Below are 15,780 nucleotides of genomic sequence, written 5' to 3'. Positions count from 1 at the left end.
TTGCATATTTTGTGTCTATTTGGATTTGTAAACTTTTCTAGGGAGAAGGACCCATGAGCTTCTACCAGATTCTCAAAAGGCTAAAAGCCCCTTTCCCAGAGAGGTGGGAGCCTTACACTCACGGGCAAGGCCCAGGGTAGGAGATGAAAGGTCCAGTTCCTTCTCTCACGTGGGACTCTGTCAAAAGAAGTCTGTTTGTGGCATTTGGAAGAGATTATCACAATAGAACCCACATCGTCCGTAGGCTCCCTGGTTACAATCCCTTATCCACATTTGTAATTTACAAAACTCTGAAAATCAAATATTTTCTATATCTTTGGCACCGAAACTGATTTGGCAACAAAAACTAAGATGAGACTGATCTTTAGTTCACTTAGTGTGAAGAGTCCTATATTTCACGAAAATATTCTTTGATTAAAGTCTGCTGTCCCCAACCCTTCTGGGAGTACTATGGAAAATACTGTATACGCACCAGAATAATAATAATAATTCAGAAACAGTCTAGCCCCAAGGTTTTATGGGACAGGGATCATGGCTCTCTACACTACATTTTATATTGATTCTACACTTTTATAGGGCTACATGAAAGGCAGAATTTATAAAACTATTTCTACAGGAACTGCACTTTGGGTTCTAAGTGCCTGATAATTTAACTTTTAAAAATTGTTTCCTCTATTATTCCACAAATATTTATTGAGTGTTTTATGCAAGATACCTGGTCATAAATTGGGGCAAATTAATTTTGGTGCAATCAAAATTAATTTAGTCACTTCACTAAGAGTAGTTTAATCATTAGGCCAAATCTGCCTCATTGTATAAAATGAGATAGAAATTGTAAGAGACACTTAACTCTAAGAAACAAACAGGGTTGCTGGAGGGGAGGTAGGTGGGGGGATGGGCTAACTGGGTGATGGGCATTAAGGAGGGCACTGGATGTAATGAGCACTGGGTGTTATGTGCAACTGATGAATCACTAAATTCTACCCCTGAAATTAATAATACAGTATATGTTAACTAAAAAACAAGAAAGAAAGAAATTGTAAATTTTGTCATTCTTACATGTGTAGGTTAGTGTAATGAGATACAAAATCATTGACTAAACCCTGCTTCAACTTTCCATAACCTTAATTAGTATACAAGTATGCATAATATGTATAGTATGAATTTATTCTGTATCACTCAAACACAAGTGGTATATTTACCTTCTGAAGCAAACAAGTCTGGTTCATCCTCCCCCAAACACCCACCAGGGTAGGCAAAAAATGCAATCTCAGGCGTGTTTGGGGGATGGAGAGAGTGTGGGTGGCCTTACACAGATGAGAACACTGGGGAAGGGCTTCTGGTCCTTCATTCTCATCACTTATGTGCTCCTTGTCCAAGCACATTGATCACTAAGAGGCTGACTCCTCCTGTTTTCAAAGTACCCATTCCCCTGTATGCACACTTCTTCCTGGTGCCTTGGCCGGTGCTCCCACGGCCACAGGGACTCGTCCCAGGCACCCACTCATTCTGACTCTGCCCTCCCATCACGTGAGCACAGCATAAGAGAGAGACAGAAGCCTTCACTGCCCACAGAACCCGCCACCCTTCATCCTTCTGGTCCCATGGAAATCCTTCTCTCCTCCAAGTCACACCACCCAAGAGTGTAAAACATTCTAAGTTGGGAGTCAGGCTTCAGTCATGCTGGACATGGTGTAGAACATGACAGCCCCACCCACCCCTGTCGTAATCCAGACGGATCCACACTGCCTGGGTCTGGCGTTCCCCTAGCCAGCTCCTAAGGTATCAAAGTGCCTGGCCTTCCAGTAGGTGGCCTAGAGACTGACTTCCGCTTTCCAGTTTTCAGTGTGCTCAAAAACCTATTCCAAAATACTCAAATACCCAACCAGAGCCCTTACTAAGTTGTTCCCAGTGGGAAAATAAGGACCTTTGGAGGCATAGTTGTAAAGACAGTCCATCAACTATTGATGTGATGCAGATACTATGATCATGTCATCCCTGCGTAGTCTGTCATAGTCAAGATTGAAACACTTTATCCCCTAACGCATCCTCGATTTCTGCTGACTCACTTCCACTGCAGGCTGAACCTCCTTTCCCACCACCTGTGCCAAATGCGTTAAGCCGAGTCTCAGATGATGGGTCCACAGTTGGGCCAATAGCTTAAGGCTAGGACTCCAGTGACGCTGGTCACTAAGTGCTTTCTCACTCCAGGATGAAGACCATGCTTCTCTTAGATCCTAGAATCTAGGTTCAGTCTCTCTCAGCATATAAATATAATAACATGTACACACACATATGCAGTGTGCACATATATGTACAGAAATGTCATACGGATGCACATACATATGGGACCAGGGTTCCATCTCCCACTTACTAGCTGTGTGCCCATCCATAAGTGACTTTGTGAAGCATCAGTTTGTTCATCTTTAAAAGGGGATAATAATGCAGTGATGTTACATACACATTTGACATACTCAATGCAGTTATATAAGCTTGGTGCTTAGAAGCTGGGTGTAATATTGTTTAGATACATTTTGTTTAAAATAGACTTCTGAATACAAGCCAACTAACTACTTCCTTTAAAGCCCAGTCAAAGTAACAGGAAAAATTGTCTATGTTGGATTTACTGAGAGATGGAATATCCGCATATTTTGTCTAAGCAGCTCAATGGCTTTCTAAGGGTCTTTTTGAATATATGAGGTCTTCATATATAACATTGGACTCTAAGGTTACGCTCGAATTGCCTCATAACATATTACTGGAAGGATTATATCAGATAATCTACATAAAGCATTTAGTTCAATGCTTAACACATGGTAAGCCCTTAGTAAATGTTATCTATTATTATGGTTTTTAGTATAGCTTTAATAATAGAAGTAAGTATAGGTTTTCCAGTCAAAGAAGACCTGCTTTTCAATCCATTCCATGTGACTTTGTGGTTATATAACCTTGGACAAATGACTTACAGTCTTCAGCTGTTAAATAGACTACTGCTGACCTTGAATGGAGTATTCTGCATATGAAATCCCTGCCCTGGAGCATGGCTATTCATTACATGCTCTTTCCCCTTCTAGTTTGCCTGTGTATGTGCGCATGTGTGCGGGGTGGGGGTGGGGGGAACACAAACGTGCATATCTGCATATGTGTATGCATATTACTAGTAACAAACTGGATTATCTGCTTACACAGGCCAGAAGGAAATCTCAGTTGAAAAAAAGCACAACTGGAATGCACCACTTTTAAATTCCCAAAACAATATGATTACCCAAAGAAGAGACGCCATGACTCATCGCATACTCTCAGCAAGGCTTCATAAGATTAAAGAGCTAAAAAATGAACTAGGGGATATCCATCGTAAATTGGAAGCCACGGTCATAGAAAACCAATTTTTGAAACAGCTGCAGCTTAGGCACTTGAAAGCTATAGGGAAATATGAGAATTCACAAAATAATCTACCTCAAATTATGGCAAAACATCAGAACGAAGTCAAAAATTTGAGGCAGCTACTTAGGAAATCCCAGGAAAAGGAAAGAAGTGCATCTAGGAAACTTCGAGAAGCTGACAGTGAGCTGCTGAAGACTAAAGATGCCTTGCAGGCACTGCAGGAACTTTCTGAAGACAAAAACCTTGCAGAGAGGGAGGAACTTACTCAAAGATTGTCTGTTCTTACAACAAAAACGGAGGCAAATGACAAAAAAATACAGGTCCGTATTTCAGAGGCCTAGAAACTGTAATGTTCCAAAATGGACACGGAGAGGGTGTACCTGCACCACGCTTGCCCCTGTGTAGGAGAGCATCACCAGCTGCTTTGCCTGCAGGCCACACCAGTGATGCTGTCTAAGGGGGGTTCAGGGGTGGGGAAGGGGAGATGTTCCTTCTGTGGTCTAGTGAGCTCATCCTGTGGCAGGGCTTGTTTGTCTGGAAATGACCATTCTCTAAGCCTGTTTGTGTGCTGGAAAGGTTGTTGGGTTGGGTTGGGTTGGGTTGGGCTGGGTTGTATTGGGTTGGGTTGGGTTGGGTTGGGTGGGTGAAACCTCTTAGAAGCTAACCTTCTACTTCATACTATTTATTAAAAGCCTACTTTCCTAAAAGCCTGCCCCCAGCATCTCTCCTGCCCCTTTCCTCATATTCCCTGGTCAACTGTCTTCTCACCACCACACAGACATTGTTGGTATGTTCGCAACAGAAGCGTTTCCCAGATAACGCTCCTGGGAACAGAGAGGGGAAAGGAACTACAATCATTGACATGAACACGTTGATCTTCCTAAATGGCACATGGTCATCAAAGGCTCGGGAACTGCACTATAAGGGATGATTTGGGAGAACACCCTGATTCTACTGAGAATTCTGCCAATTCTATTTTAGTCCTTGGTCTCTATGGACAAACATACTTTTAAAAAATTTACTGCTTAATGCCTTATTATATGATGGTAAGAGGCCGATTTTTTTATGAACTTGAAAAAAGAAAATATCAAGTTCATTTCATGTACTTTTTTATCGGTTACTTCCTCTTTGGTAAAAATCCTCCTCTTTTTTCAAAGAGAATTTTCTCCCATAAAACGGGCATGTGAGCTCCAGAAAATGATGAGCAGCCTCCTTTTCAGTCATGTAATTCATAATCCGAAGTTCTATTATTTGACCTTCCAGGTAATATTGGCACATGTCCCATCTTAGCACATGTCCATCAGGGAAAAGTAAATTTCTTTTTATCTCATCTACATATTTTTGCATATACATGTTAAGTAGTTCCTGTTTTATATCTGTAACCAAAACCAAAAAGAATTCAAGAACTATTTTCTTATCAGACGCATTTAGTCATATGGGAAATTTTGTTTGGTTGTAGGGCATTTGGTGGTTGGAGAAAATGTTTATGAGCCAAAACATGTAGTATTTTTTTTTAATGTTAATAGTTTGGAGACTGGGATTTTTAGTGATTATTTCATTCTTCTAGCTTACCATATTGCCCGCTTTTCTTTAATGAGAAAGTATTACTACTATGCGGGAAAAAAGGAAAGAAAAGGCCTTTTCGGCCAAGCCTCTGTCCAAGTCCAGACCAAAGAGTTCTGCAGTAAAATTCTCATGCTCTGCAGAGGATGGAGAGGAGGTGCCCGCATACCCGTGAGCCCTGGGTGCAGACGGCCGCAGTGCTGGCAGAGACCTTCTGGTCTTAGAATTCCTCCCTCTTTCAGGGGTGGGGGTGGAGGATGAGTCCCTGAAGGAGCTCCCAGGGTCCGTCAGCGGAGAGTTGAGCCCGCCTTCGAGCCCGCACAGCTGCCCTGCTGCTGGACAGCCCTCCAACGACCGAGGCTTGACAGAGCTCCTGAATGCACCTGCCACGTTAGCAGGTCTCCGTGTTAGCACAGCCACTTGGGTTGAGTTTTAAAGCATGGCATATTTATTCATTTTCAAGAAATGTTCAAAGGTTGTTTGTATTTTTTAAATCAAATTCCAGAGTGTAAAAAACATTAGGTTCAAAATATATTGATTCTCTAGAGCTGTGATCTGGGGTTTTTTGCTTTTGTGTCTGTGTGTGTGGTTATATTGAGTTCTAATCTATGTCCCCTGTAGGAGCCATGCACTAAAATTGTATTAAAACTTCACACTTCTCATAAATGCAATTAGTTCCATTACAACTGAAGTTGTTTTTTTTTTAACAATACTACACTGGTTACCAAAGAGTTGAAATATATACTGTTTTCAGAGCTTGGAGAAACAACTGAGGTTGAACAATAGAGCCTTTAATCGGCAGCTGGCCATTGAGACCCGGAAGACTTTAGCAGCTCAAGCAGCTACAAAGACTCTGCAAATGGAAATAAAACGCCTTCAGCAAAAACTTAAGGTACTTCTTTTAAAGCAAAATGTAACAAAATTTGTGAAGTTCTGCTTCCCAAAATATCAAAGCTATTCTTTAAATTATTTAACTTCAAGAATCTATTTCTCAAATTAACTTTTTGTCCCTACAACCATATGAACAGATAGAGGATCTGAAATTACTGGAATGAGTTCACAGCCTGGTGAATATGTGCTGTAACGAGAAAAATTAAATCTCTAAGCTATTCATAACAAAACTTCCTGTTAACATTCTCATTCCGTCACATGAATTAATATTATTGTTTTCTTATCATGTTAATGTAATCCAAACTACGTTTTTTTTTAATTACCTTACATCATTAAAATATTGTGAGTAATTTTAGTGGCCAACAGATTTATTTTAAAGTTTCTCTTGGAAATGTTTACAAAACTGTGTTTTAAAGTGTGTTTTAGGGGCACCTGATTGGCTCAGTCAGTTGAGCGTCCAACTCTTAATTTTGGCTCAGGTCATGATCTCAGGGTAATGAGATAGAGCTTCGTATGTGGCTCCATGCTCAGCGTGGAGTCTGCTCCAGATTCTCTCTCTCCCTCTCCCTCTGCCCCTTCTCCCTACTCACACTCTAAATAAATAAATAAATAAAATATTTTAAAAAGAAAAAAAATAAACTGTGCTTTAAAGATGAGAATTAGGGCGCCTGGCTGGCTCAGTTGGTTAAACGCCTGCCTTAGGCTCAGGTCATGATCTCAGGGTCCTGGGATCCAGTCCCACATCAGGCTCTCTGCTCAGTGGAGAGTCTGCTTCTCCCTCTCACTCTCCCTCTCTCTCTTAAATAAATAAATAAAATCTTTTACATATTAATCTCAATGTTTTGGATCTTGTTTGGAATCTGATTCAAGCAAACTTTTGAAAAATATTATAAGACAGTTGGAAAAATGTGAAACAAACTGAATATTTGATATTACGGGATTATTATTGATTTTTTTTGGTAGGTGAAATGTTGATATTGTGGTTAGGTTTTAAAAAGGATGTCCTTGTCTGCTATAGATACACAGTGAAAGACTTACATATTAAATTGTATGGTGTCTAGAATTTGCCTCAAAATAATTCCCAGACAGGGAATAGAATCAGAGATCAGAGAGGGTGGTGTGTAGTGAGAAACAGACAGGGCATGAGTTGTTCATCGGTGAATCTGGTTTTATTGGTTCATGGAGATTCACTGTACTATTTTCTCTACTTTTGTATATTTTTGATATTTTTATAATAAAATCCTTTCAAAGGGAAAAATAAGAAAAATCACATTTATGCATAAAAAAGAGTTGAAATAGATCAAGAAGATGGGCTAAATACACATTTTTCATCCCTTCCTGCCCAAACCCCATGGAAATGACAGAAAACATACTTTTAAAACAATAACCTGTGGTGCCTGGGTGGCTCAGTCATTAAGCGTCTGCCTTCGGCTCAGGTCATGATCCCAGGGTCCTGGGATCGAGCCCCGCATCGGGCTCCCTGCTCAGTGGGAAGCTGCTTCTCCCTCTCCCACTCTGCCTGCTTGTGTTCCCTCTCTCACTGTCTCTCTCTGTCAAATAAATAAATAAAATCTTTAAAAAATAAAAAATAAAACAATAACCCTTCGGGCGCCTGGGTGGCTCAGTCATTAAGTGTCTGCCTTCGGCTCAGGTCGTGATCCCAGGGTCCTGGGATCGAGCCCCGCATCAGGCTCCCTGCTCAGCGGGAAGCCTGCTTCTCCCTCTCCCACTCCCCTGCTTGTGTTCCCTCTCTTGCTGTGTCTCTCTCTGTCAAATAAATAAATAAATAAATAAATAAAATCTTCGAGGGGGGAGACAATAACCCATAACCCCAGAAAGGATACCACAATTGTACCAGAACTGCCAAAGAATTTCTGGAAGATAAAAGGATCAAAAACCATTTTTTGGATTGATGGAGAAACCAGACACAGATAATCACAACCTAAATCACTCTGCAGAAAAATGGCTGGTGAGGTAACAGGAATGGGGACGGAAACCCCAAATTCAGAATCAACACAAGTGACCAGCAGGAGCAGAGCCTTGGGGCAGCCATCTTCGCATTTGGCTGAAGTGAGGTCCTCAAACTTGGCCACATATTCATCATCTGGGGAGCTTTGAAAACTCCATTGCCCTGGCCACATCCATACCTGCAAAATCAGAATCTCCGGGGTGGGACCAGGCATCAGGAGACCAACAGCTGTCATGAGAGATAGGGACCTTACACCACATTCACCAGCAGACAAATGGGGATTCTGGTTTGGGCTGAGAAAGACATTGTTCACTCTGGCTTCAACTGTTGGGGATGATAGCGCATATCTAAGTGCCCTCCCTTCAGAACCCCCGTGGAAGGAATCAGTAAAGGACTGAAAGAAAGTAGACACACAAAAGCAAAGAGCTGGGGGTAAGTCATCGGCAAACAGTAGAGATTTGGGTACATTTATTGTGGACAGAAAGTGGGTGGAGGGCGCCTGGGTGGCTCAGTTGGTTAAGCAACTGCCTTCAGCTCAGGTCATGATCCTGGAGTCCCGGGATCAAGTCCCGCATCGGGCTCCCTGCTCGGCAGGGAGTCTGCTTCTCCCTCTGACCCTCCTCCCTCTCATGCTCTCTGTCTCTCATTCTCTCTGTCTCAAATAAATAAATAAAATCTTTAAAAAAAAAAAAAAAAAGAAAAAGTGGGTGGAAACATTTATGTGGATGACACAGAGCAGAAGAAGCCACAGCAAGAGGTGCTGGAAAAGCATTTGTCCAGCGGAGGACAGGAGGGAAAAGCACTTGAGCACATGGGATTGAGTCACCAAGCTCACCTGCCCATCCTGTCAACAGCACTCACAGTACCTGAGTCCAGCATCTTCCATCAGGCAGGAAGTTTGTGAATGAATTGCTTGAGAAGAAACCAGCCACCCAGGGTAAAATGCTGACATCCCAGGTAAAGCCCTTCAAAGAGTACATTCTGGAATGTGGGAGGCACTTAGTCAAATGACTTGCCTCAAAGTGAAACCTGACAGTCACCATGTGCCATTGATTTACCCATAGCCAGCCTGCCTTCCCGTTCAGGAAGGAAGCCTACTAAAGAAATAAATTTCCATATAAAATAAAGTAAGGTAAATAAAATAATCCAGCCCCTTATTTTTAAATATGCTCAAGCAACCACATCTGTGAAGAAAACCAGCAGCATGAAGAAAGCACGGGAATAGCAAGCAGAACAGCTCACCCTGTAGGTTTAGTTTAATATCCAGGAAAGAAGATACTATGCCCATAAAGTAAGAATGTTATGAACATGGAAAAAATCAGAGAACAGCAAGTGAAAATTAAAAGATGATTCCAGCATATGAAACTCAGTAGAAGAGCTAGGAGATAAGGAAAATCCATGGCCATGGAGGAAATCTCCCAAAAACAAAGAGCCAGAAGACAGATGAAAAACACATGAAGGAAAATGAGACACAAAGGATTGTATTGTACAAAATAATTTAAAACAATCCACTGGTTCATTTCCCATAACTCAGTCATTACACCCATGGCCTATCACCTATAGTTTCTTCCTGCATTCAGGCTATACTCCTACCTTCTTTCCAGTCCTGTTTCATCTGGAAAAATGAGATTGCCTCTTAGGCTTCATGGTCATCCGTGGTACTGACCCAAGGAGAAATGGAATAGAAACTTCAAGGACGTTTTAGTGTCCTGACTGCTTCAGTCACTATGACTGCATAACATATTACTCCACAACTTTTAGTGGCTTAAGAAATGAGAATATTAATTTTGTTCACAAATCCACAATTCGGGTAGGGCTCTGCCACTCTTGACATCAGCTAAGGTGGTTCAAAGATGGGGCTGGAATTCTCTGAAGTCTCACACATATGTCTGCAGTTGGCGCCAACTGACAGCTGAGATCATACCTGGGGTGTTGGCCAGAACCACCCACATGTGGTGTGGGCTTCCTCACAACATGGCGGCTAGGTTCCAAGAAGAAGAGTGGAGAGATACAGACAGGAAGAGAACCAGTCACATAGCGTCTCTTCCACCTCATTCCCTTTGTCAAGGCGGTACAAGAGGAGGAGCAATGGATTCTTGATGGGGAGTCACAAGGTTCTGGAAGAGCATGGGACCAGAAATGGGACCAGAAATATTGCTGAACCAATTTTAGAAAAATGCAGTCTGCCATATTAACATAAATCATTAATACCTGAGTTTGGGAGGGCATGGTCCCAAAGATCAGAATTTCTGTTTCTGTACTTTGAAACTCATTTTCTTTTCTTTTCTTTTTAAGATTTTATTTATCTTGGGGAGGGAGGGAGGGAGAGAGAGAGAGAGACAGAGATGGGGAGCACAAGCGGAGCAGAGAGGCAGAGGGAGTAGCCGACTCCCTGCCAAGCAGGGAGCCTGATTTGGGACTTGATCCCAGGACCCTGGGATCATGACCTGAGCCGAAGGCAGACGCTTAACCAACTGAGCCACCCAGGCGCCCTGAAACTCATTTTCGAAGTCATCCAACACCAATTCTAGACTCTGCTCCATTTCGAGAGTATGGGCCAAAGTAAGGGGATAGAATGTCAGTCTTCCACAGCTCCCAAATGAGGTACTGCAGCCCCACCCTACATCCAGGCTATAAGCTCACCCCTGCCAAAGTGGCATTGTCTATTAAGATATTGTTTCCTGTCTTTTGGAAGCCATCTATCCTGATCTTAATACGGTTTCCACCATGACCCAACTTCCCATTGAACTCTGACCTGATAGTCCCTGAGCTTGTGAGTATTTTTTTCTATAAATATTCCCCAAGCATTCCATGAGCATTCCTAGATGTGGATTTTCCTTCTTATTGCTTCTCTTGATTAACTGATTGACCTCAACTACACAAGTATCCTGGGTTGCGTTCTGAACCTGTTGTCTTTGATTTTGAGCCCAGCTCTGTGGAGGGCACCCAGACTTGGACATTTGTTCCAAGCCCGAGGGAGGACTGTTCTTCACGTGACTTCCTTTTGCCCCCAGCCAGCCCTGCACCAGCCACCTGCCAGTCAGCCATTCTTACCTGCCTTCTTCCTGCTCTCTGCTGCTGAAGCACATACTCCACCCTCCAAGGAGCCGGACCAAATCAAAAGAAATAACTGAATTTTCCAGACGATCAACGCTTGTCCCTCTAAACATCAAAATTATTCTTGTCTTAACCAGTAGGGGTAAAAAAAAAAAAAAAATCTAAGATCTTCTACATTATATTCTTCTTAAACATAATATCTAGAATAACTTGATCAATTTTTCATGGCATCAAAGTGTCCCCATTACTGTTCTTTCTTGCTAAATGCAGTGTTATCACAATGAGAAATAAAAAGAGAAACATACTGTAACATTTTTGTTCCCAGAAACTTAATTTCTAGAGAAGATTAATATTCTCATATGTTATCCATTTACCTCTGATAGCAGATTAATTTTATGATTAAAATAAATACAAACCAGCAACGTCTGGGTGGCGCAGTCAGTTAAGTGTCTGCCTTCGGCTCAGGTCATGAACCCAGGGTCCTGGGATCGAGCCCCACGTTGAGCTCCCTGCTCAGGCAGGGAGCCTGCTTCTCCCTCTGCTGCTCCCCTTGCTTGTTCTCTTTCTCTCTCTCTCTCTGTCAAATAAATAAATAAATAAATAAATAAATAAATAAATAAATAAAATCTTTAAAAAAATAAAAAATAAATACAAACCCTGCCCTCTCCAGTTCAGATGTGCAAAAATATGTATGTTTTTTATTTTCTATAACTGAACTATACTCCCTTATGAGCCCCATTCCCACAAGTGGGAGGTGGGGACATGGACAGATATGGAGACTATACAGAAGCTTGTCTCAGTCTGTCCAGTTGAAACTGGTCCTAGTTTAGGTTGTCTCTGAGGCTTGCAGCAGTTTTCCCCAACCCCATCTCCCATTTCTCAGTGGAGATAGCATCTAGCCAGGGCGGGGTGCGGGGAGGATGTACACGTTCTGTTGGTAAAAGGGGAAAGGGGCCCCTGACCCTCTGGAACCTCTAGACCTAGTTCTACTGAGGAATGACTGGTCTTAACTAGCCAAGTCCCCAGGACCTGGCTGGTGTCTACTGAATTTGGCTGGTGAAACTCATGGCCTCTTCTCAGTAGGTCCAATCTTAGTGATCTTCGCCTGTTGTCTGTTGATGCCAATGCCTTGAGATCCATCTGCCATCTGATCCTTGGCTAGACCGTCGATCCCGAAGCCTATGCTGTGGGATTACCTGGGTCAGTAACCTTGAGGACTGGGGAGCAGGTTCCCTAGCTCTCTGCGCAGCTCCCCTCCTTGGGGTCCCACTCCTTGTGTAAGTGAGGGAAGCATTCTCTTTGGCCCTTTGCCTGGACATTGCATTTAGCCTTTTCCACTTACCACTTGGCAGCGCCATGTTACTCTTGCTCCACGCTGACCTGGGGGCTTGACGAAGCGGCTTGAATTTCCTGGGCCACGCCAAGGCCTCCTGTGCTGAGAGTTTCCCAACCTCAGAGTTGTTTCTTCACCCTCTTAGTATCTCTGAGGGCACAGGGAGACCAGACCCCATCTGATCTCTCTCTCTCCCCCTACCCCGCATCTCTGCCCCCACCCTTCCTTGGGCCCCCTCCTCCAGGCTTTCCTGCCTAATCACACAGTAGAAGACACCCTTCACTCATACACTCCTTTTGACTGTGGTTTTGGCTAAAACTTGGTGGTCTTGAGTCTAACAGGCTTGCCTCTTGATGCATGTGTAAGAGGAGTGTTTGGTGCTTAGTGAAACCTTTTTTTTTTTTTTCCCTCGACAAGCAAGCCAGGATTTCACACATTTTGTTTTGCCAAGACTTTAAAAAGTCAATACTTTTGGGGCGCCTGGGTGGCTCAGTCAGCTGAGTGTCCGACTCTTGGTTTTGGCTCAGGTCATGATCTCAGGGTCATGAACAAAGAGTCTGCTTGGGATTCTCTCTCCCTCTGCCCCTCCTGCTTGTGCTCACGCTCTCTCTCTCTCTCTCTCAAATAAAAAATAAATCTTTAAAAAATAAAAATAATAAAATAAAAAGTCAATACCGAGATTTAGGGCTCAGTTGGTTAAGCGACTGCCTTCGGCTCAGGTCATGATCCTGGAGTCCCCGGATCGAGTCCCGCATTGGGCTCCCTGCTCAGTGGGGAGTCTGCTTCTCCCTCTGCCCTCTTCCCTCTCGTGCTCTCTGTCTCTCATTCTCTCTCTCAAATAAATAAATAAAATCTTTAAAAAAAAAAAATACCGAGATTTATAGCTGAACAATGATGCCTTTGTTCTAGGTTTTACCCACCCTTTATGTACTGTCTAAATGCAGCCGTGTCTAGTAGAACTTCCTGTGATGGTGGGAATGTTCTACCTGCACCACCCGAGAGTGTGGTCACCAGCCATGGGCAGCTACTGAGCGCTGGAAACCTGGGTAATGTGAGGGAGGACTGAATTGTTCATTTCATTTTAATTAGTTTAGATCACAACGTGGCTAGTGCTGTGCTGGACCATGAGAAAAAACCAGCAAACTTCATGGCACAGACCCAGGGGACAGAAAAACTCCAGTGAGAGAAGCTGGCTCGCAAAGCCCTCGGCGATATTGTCCCCGTCACAAAAGTCTGTTGCTCTGTTAAAAAGTACTTTTTGGTGTCGGGGATGATATATAAGGTTATGGCCTATTTCTGTTTCTGCTAGCATCTATAGATTTTATTCAAAGAATACTGAGCCCACTTAAATTGTTTTATAGAAAAGATGGAGGCTGATAAGAGCAAACATTTATAGAAAAATTGGTATTGTGGTTCTCTTTAGGAGAAGGATCGAGAGCTTGAAATTAGAAACATCTATACTAGTCGGATACTTAAAAATTTACATGACAAAGAAGATTATCTAAAAGGTACATTTTAATTATTTTTGCTCAAAATCTATTTTTAAGGATGTAGTCATATTTTTCTACTTTATATCATGCAAATAATGGATATTTTAAAAATCAGTTTCACTAGGCATTGAAACATTTTGGGATTCTAGAAGAATAATGAGCCATGGGATATGGTTGAAACAGTAGGAGGACCTAGACATGCTTTCCTGTCCTCCCAGCCTCCGCTCAGTCCCGCATGTCCTTACTGCAGGCGGATTGGGAGCCCCACTTTCCAGCTGGGAGCAAATTGTCTGCCAGACAGTGAACTTTCTAAGTACATCTGTTGCCCAGTGTGGGGGTTTTTTAAATCATCATTATTTAGGTACAATTTGCCTCAGTAAGATGCACCCATTTTAAGCGTGCATTTTGGCGGGTTTTGGCAAAAGCTGACATGAATGTGACCAGCACCCCAGTCAGTACAAACCTCCCCCTCAGAAGGACCCCTCCCAGCCCCCTGCCATCAGGAGTCCCTGGCCCTGGCCCTTGCCTGAGGCAACCACTGATTTCCCTTGTCAGAGCAGCTTTCTTTGCCCGTTCTAGAATTTCCTGTGAGTGGAATCATATAGCAGGTGCTCTTCCGTGTCTGGCTTCTTTTGTTCAGCCTAATGCTTTTGAGATTCACCCATGTTGCTGTTGCTATCATTCGTTTGTACCTTTTCATTGCTGAGTAGTATTTTTCCTTCAAGACAGGCCGTACTTATCCACCATCCCCAAGATCTGCCAGCATGAGGCTTGGCTCAGAAGAAATACAATAGGAACAGTCACCCCTAGTTTGGTAGAAAAAGCCACTACATGCTTACTTTTTTGTTGTTTTTTGTTGATGGTGGGTTTTTTTAATTTAAATTCAATTACTTAATATATAGTGTATTATTAGTTTCAGAGGTAGAGTTCAGTGATTCATCAGTCTTATATAATACCCAGTGCTCATTACATCCCATGCCCTCCTTAATGCCCATCACCCAGTTACCCTATCCCCCACCCCCCCTCCAGCAACCCTCAGTTTGTTTCCTATGATTAAGAGTCTTTTATGATTTTTCGCCCTCTCTGATTTCATCTTGTTTTATTTTTCCCTCCCTTCCCCTATGATCCTCTGTCTTATTTTTTAAACTCCACATATGAGTAAGATATGATAATTATCTTTCTCTGACTTATTTTGCTTAGCATAATACCCACTAGTTCCATCCAAGTCATTGCAAATGAGATTTCATTTTTTTTGATGGCTGCATAATATTCCATTGTATATATGAACCACATCTCCTTTATCCATTCATCTGTCGATGGACATCTGAGCTCTTTCCATAGTTTGGTTATTGTGGACTTTGCTGCTATGAACATTGGGATGCAGGTGCTCCTTCAGATCACTACATTCGTATCTTTGGGGTAAATACCCAGTAGTGCAATTGCTGGGTCGTAGGGTAGCTCTATTTTCAATTTTTGAGGAACCTCCATACTGTTTTCCAGAATGGCTTCACCAGCTTGCATTCCCACCCACAGTGTAGGAGGGTTCCCCTTTCTCCACATCCTCGCCAACATCTGTTGTTTCCGGACTTGTTAATTTTAGCCATTCTGACAGATGTGAGGTGGTATCTCATTGTGGTTTTGACTTGTATTTCCCTGATGCCAAATGATGTGGAGTATTTTTTCATGTGTCTGGTGGCTATTTGAATGTCTTCTTTGGAGAAATGTCTGTTCATGTCTTCTGCTCACTTCTTGTTTGGATTATTTGTTCTTTGGGTGTTGAGTTTGATAAGTTCTTTATAGATTTTGGATACTAGCCCTTTATCTGATAAGACATTTGCAAATATCTTCTCCCATTCTGTCGGTTGTCTTTCGGTTTTGTTGACTGTTTCCTTTGCTGTGCAAAAGCTTATTATCTTGATGAAGTCCCAATAGTTCATTTTTGCCTTTGTTTCCCTTGCCTTTGGAGACGTGTCTAGCAAGAAGTCGCTGCGGCCGAGGTCACAGAGGTTGCTGCCTTTGTTGTCCTCTAGGATTTTGATGGACTCCTGTCTCACATTTAGGTCTTTCATCCATTTTGAGTCTATTTTTGGGTA

General features: G+C 42.6%; 1 protein-coding gene across 6 annotated transcripts in view; it reads left to right on the top strand.

Moving 5' to 3' along the window:
• Nucleotides 1-15,780, top strand: part of LCA5L (lebercilin LCA5 like) — a 43,888-nt gene that overhangs the window by 21,687 nt on the left and 6,421 nt on the right. For 2 of the 6 annotated variants that reach the window (XR_014139120.1, XM_081800072.1), the window contains exons 1-2: nt 3,187-3,704; nt 5,702-5,839. Coding sequence is in view for 4 of the 6 variants with exons in the window: in XM_081800072.1 (XP_081656198.1) it covers nt 3,258-3,704; nt 5,702-5,839 (585 nt within the window). In the remaining 2 variants the exon portion in view is untranslated. Of the gene's footprint in view, nt 1-3,186; nt 3,705-5,677; nt 5,840-10,821; nt 10,992-13,620; nt 13,706-15,780 lie in introns of those variants that run through there. The other 4 variants (XM_006736401.3, XM_081800067.1, XM_081800078.1 and 1 more) reach the window with 4 other exon arrangements.

Source organism: Leptonychotes weddellii, chromosome 1 (genome assembly GCF_054177405.1).
Source record: "Leptonychotes weddellii isolate Sample4059 chromosome 1, ASM5417740v2, whole genome shotgun sequence".
Classification (NCBI taxonomy): Eukaryota; Metazoa; Chordata; class Mammalia; order Carnivora; family Phocidae; genus Leptonychotes; species Leptonychotes weddellii.
The sequence above is the reverse complement of the archived record's forward strand: the minus strand, read 5'-3'. Positions and strand labels throughout refer to the sequence as shown.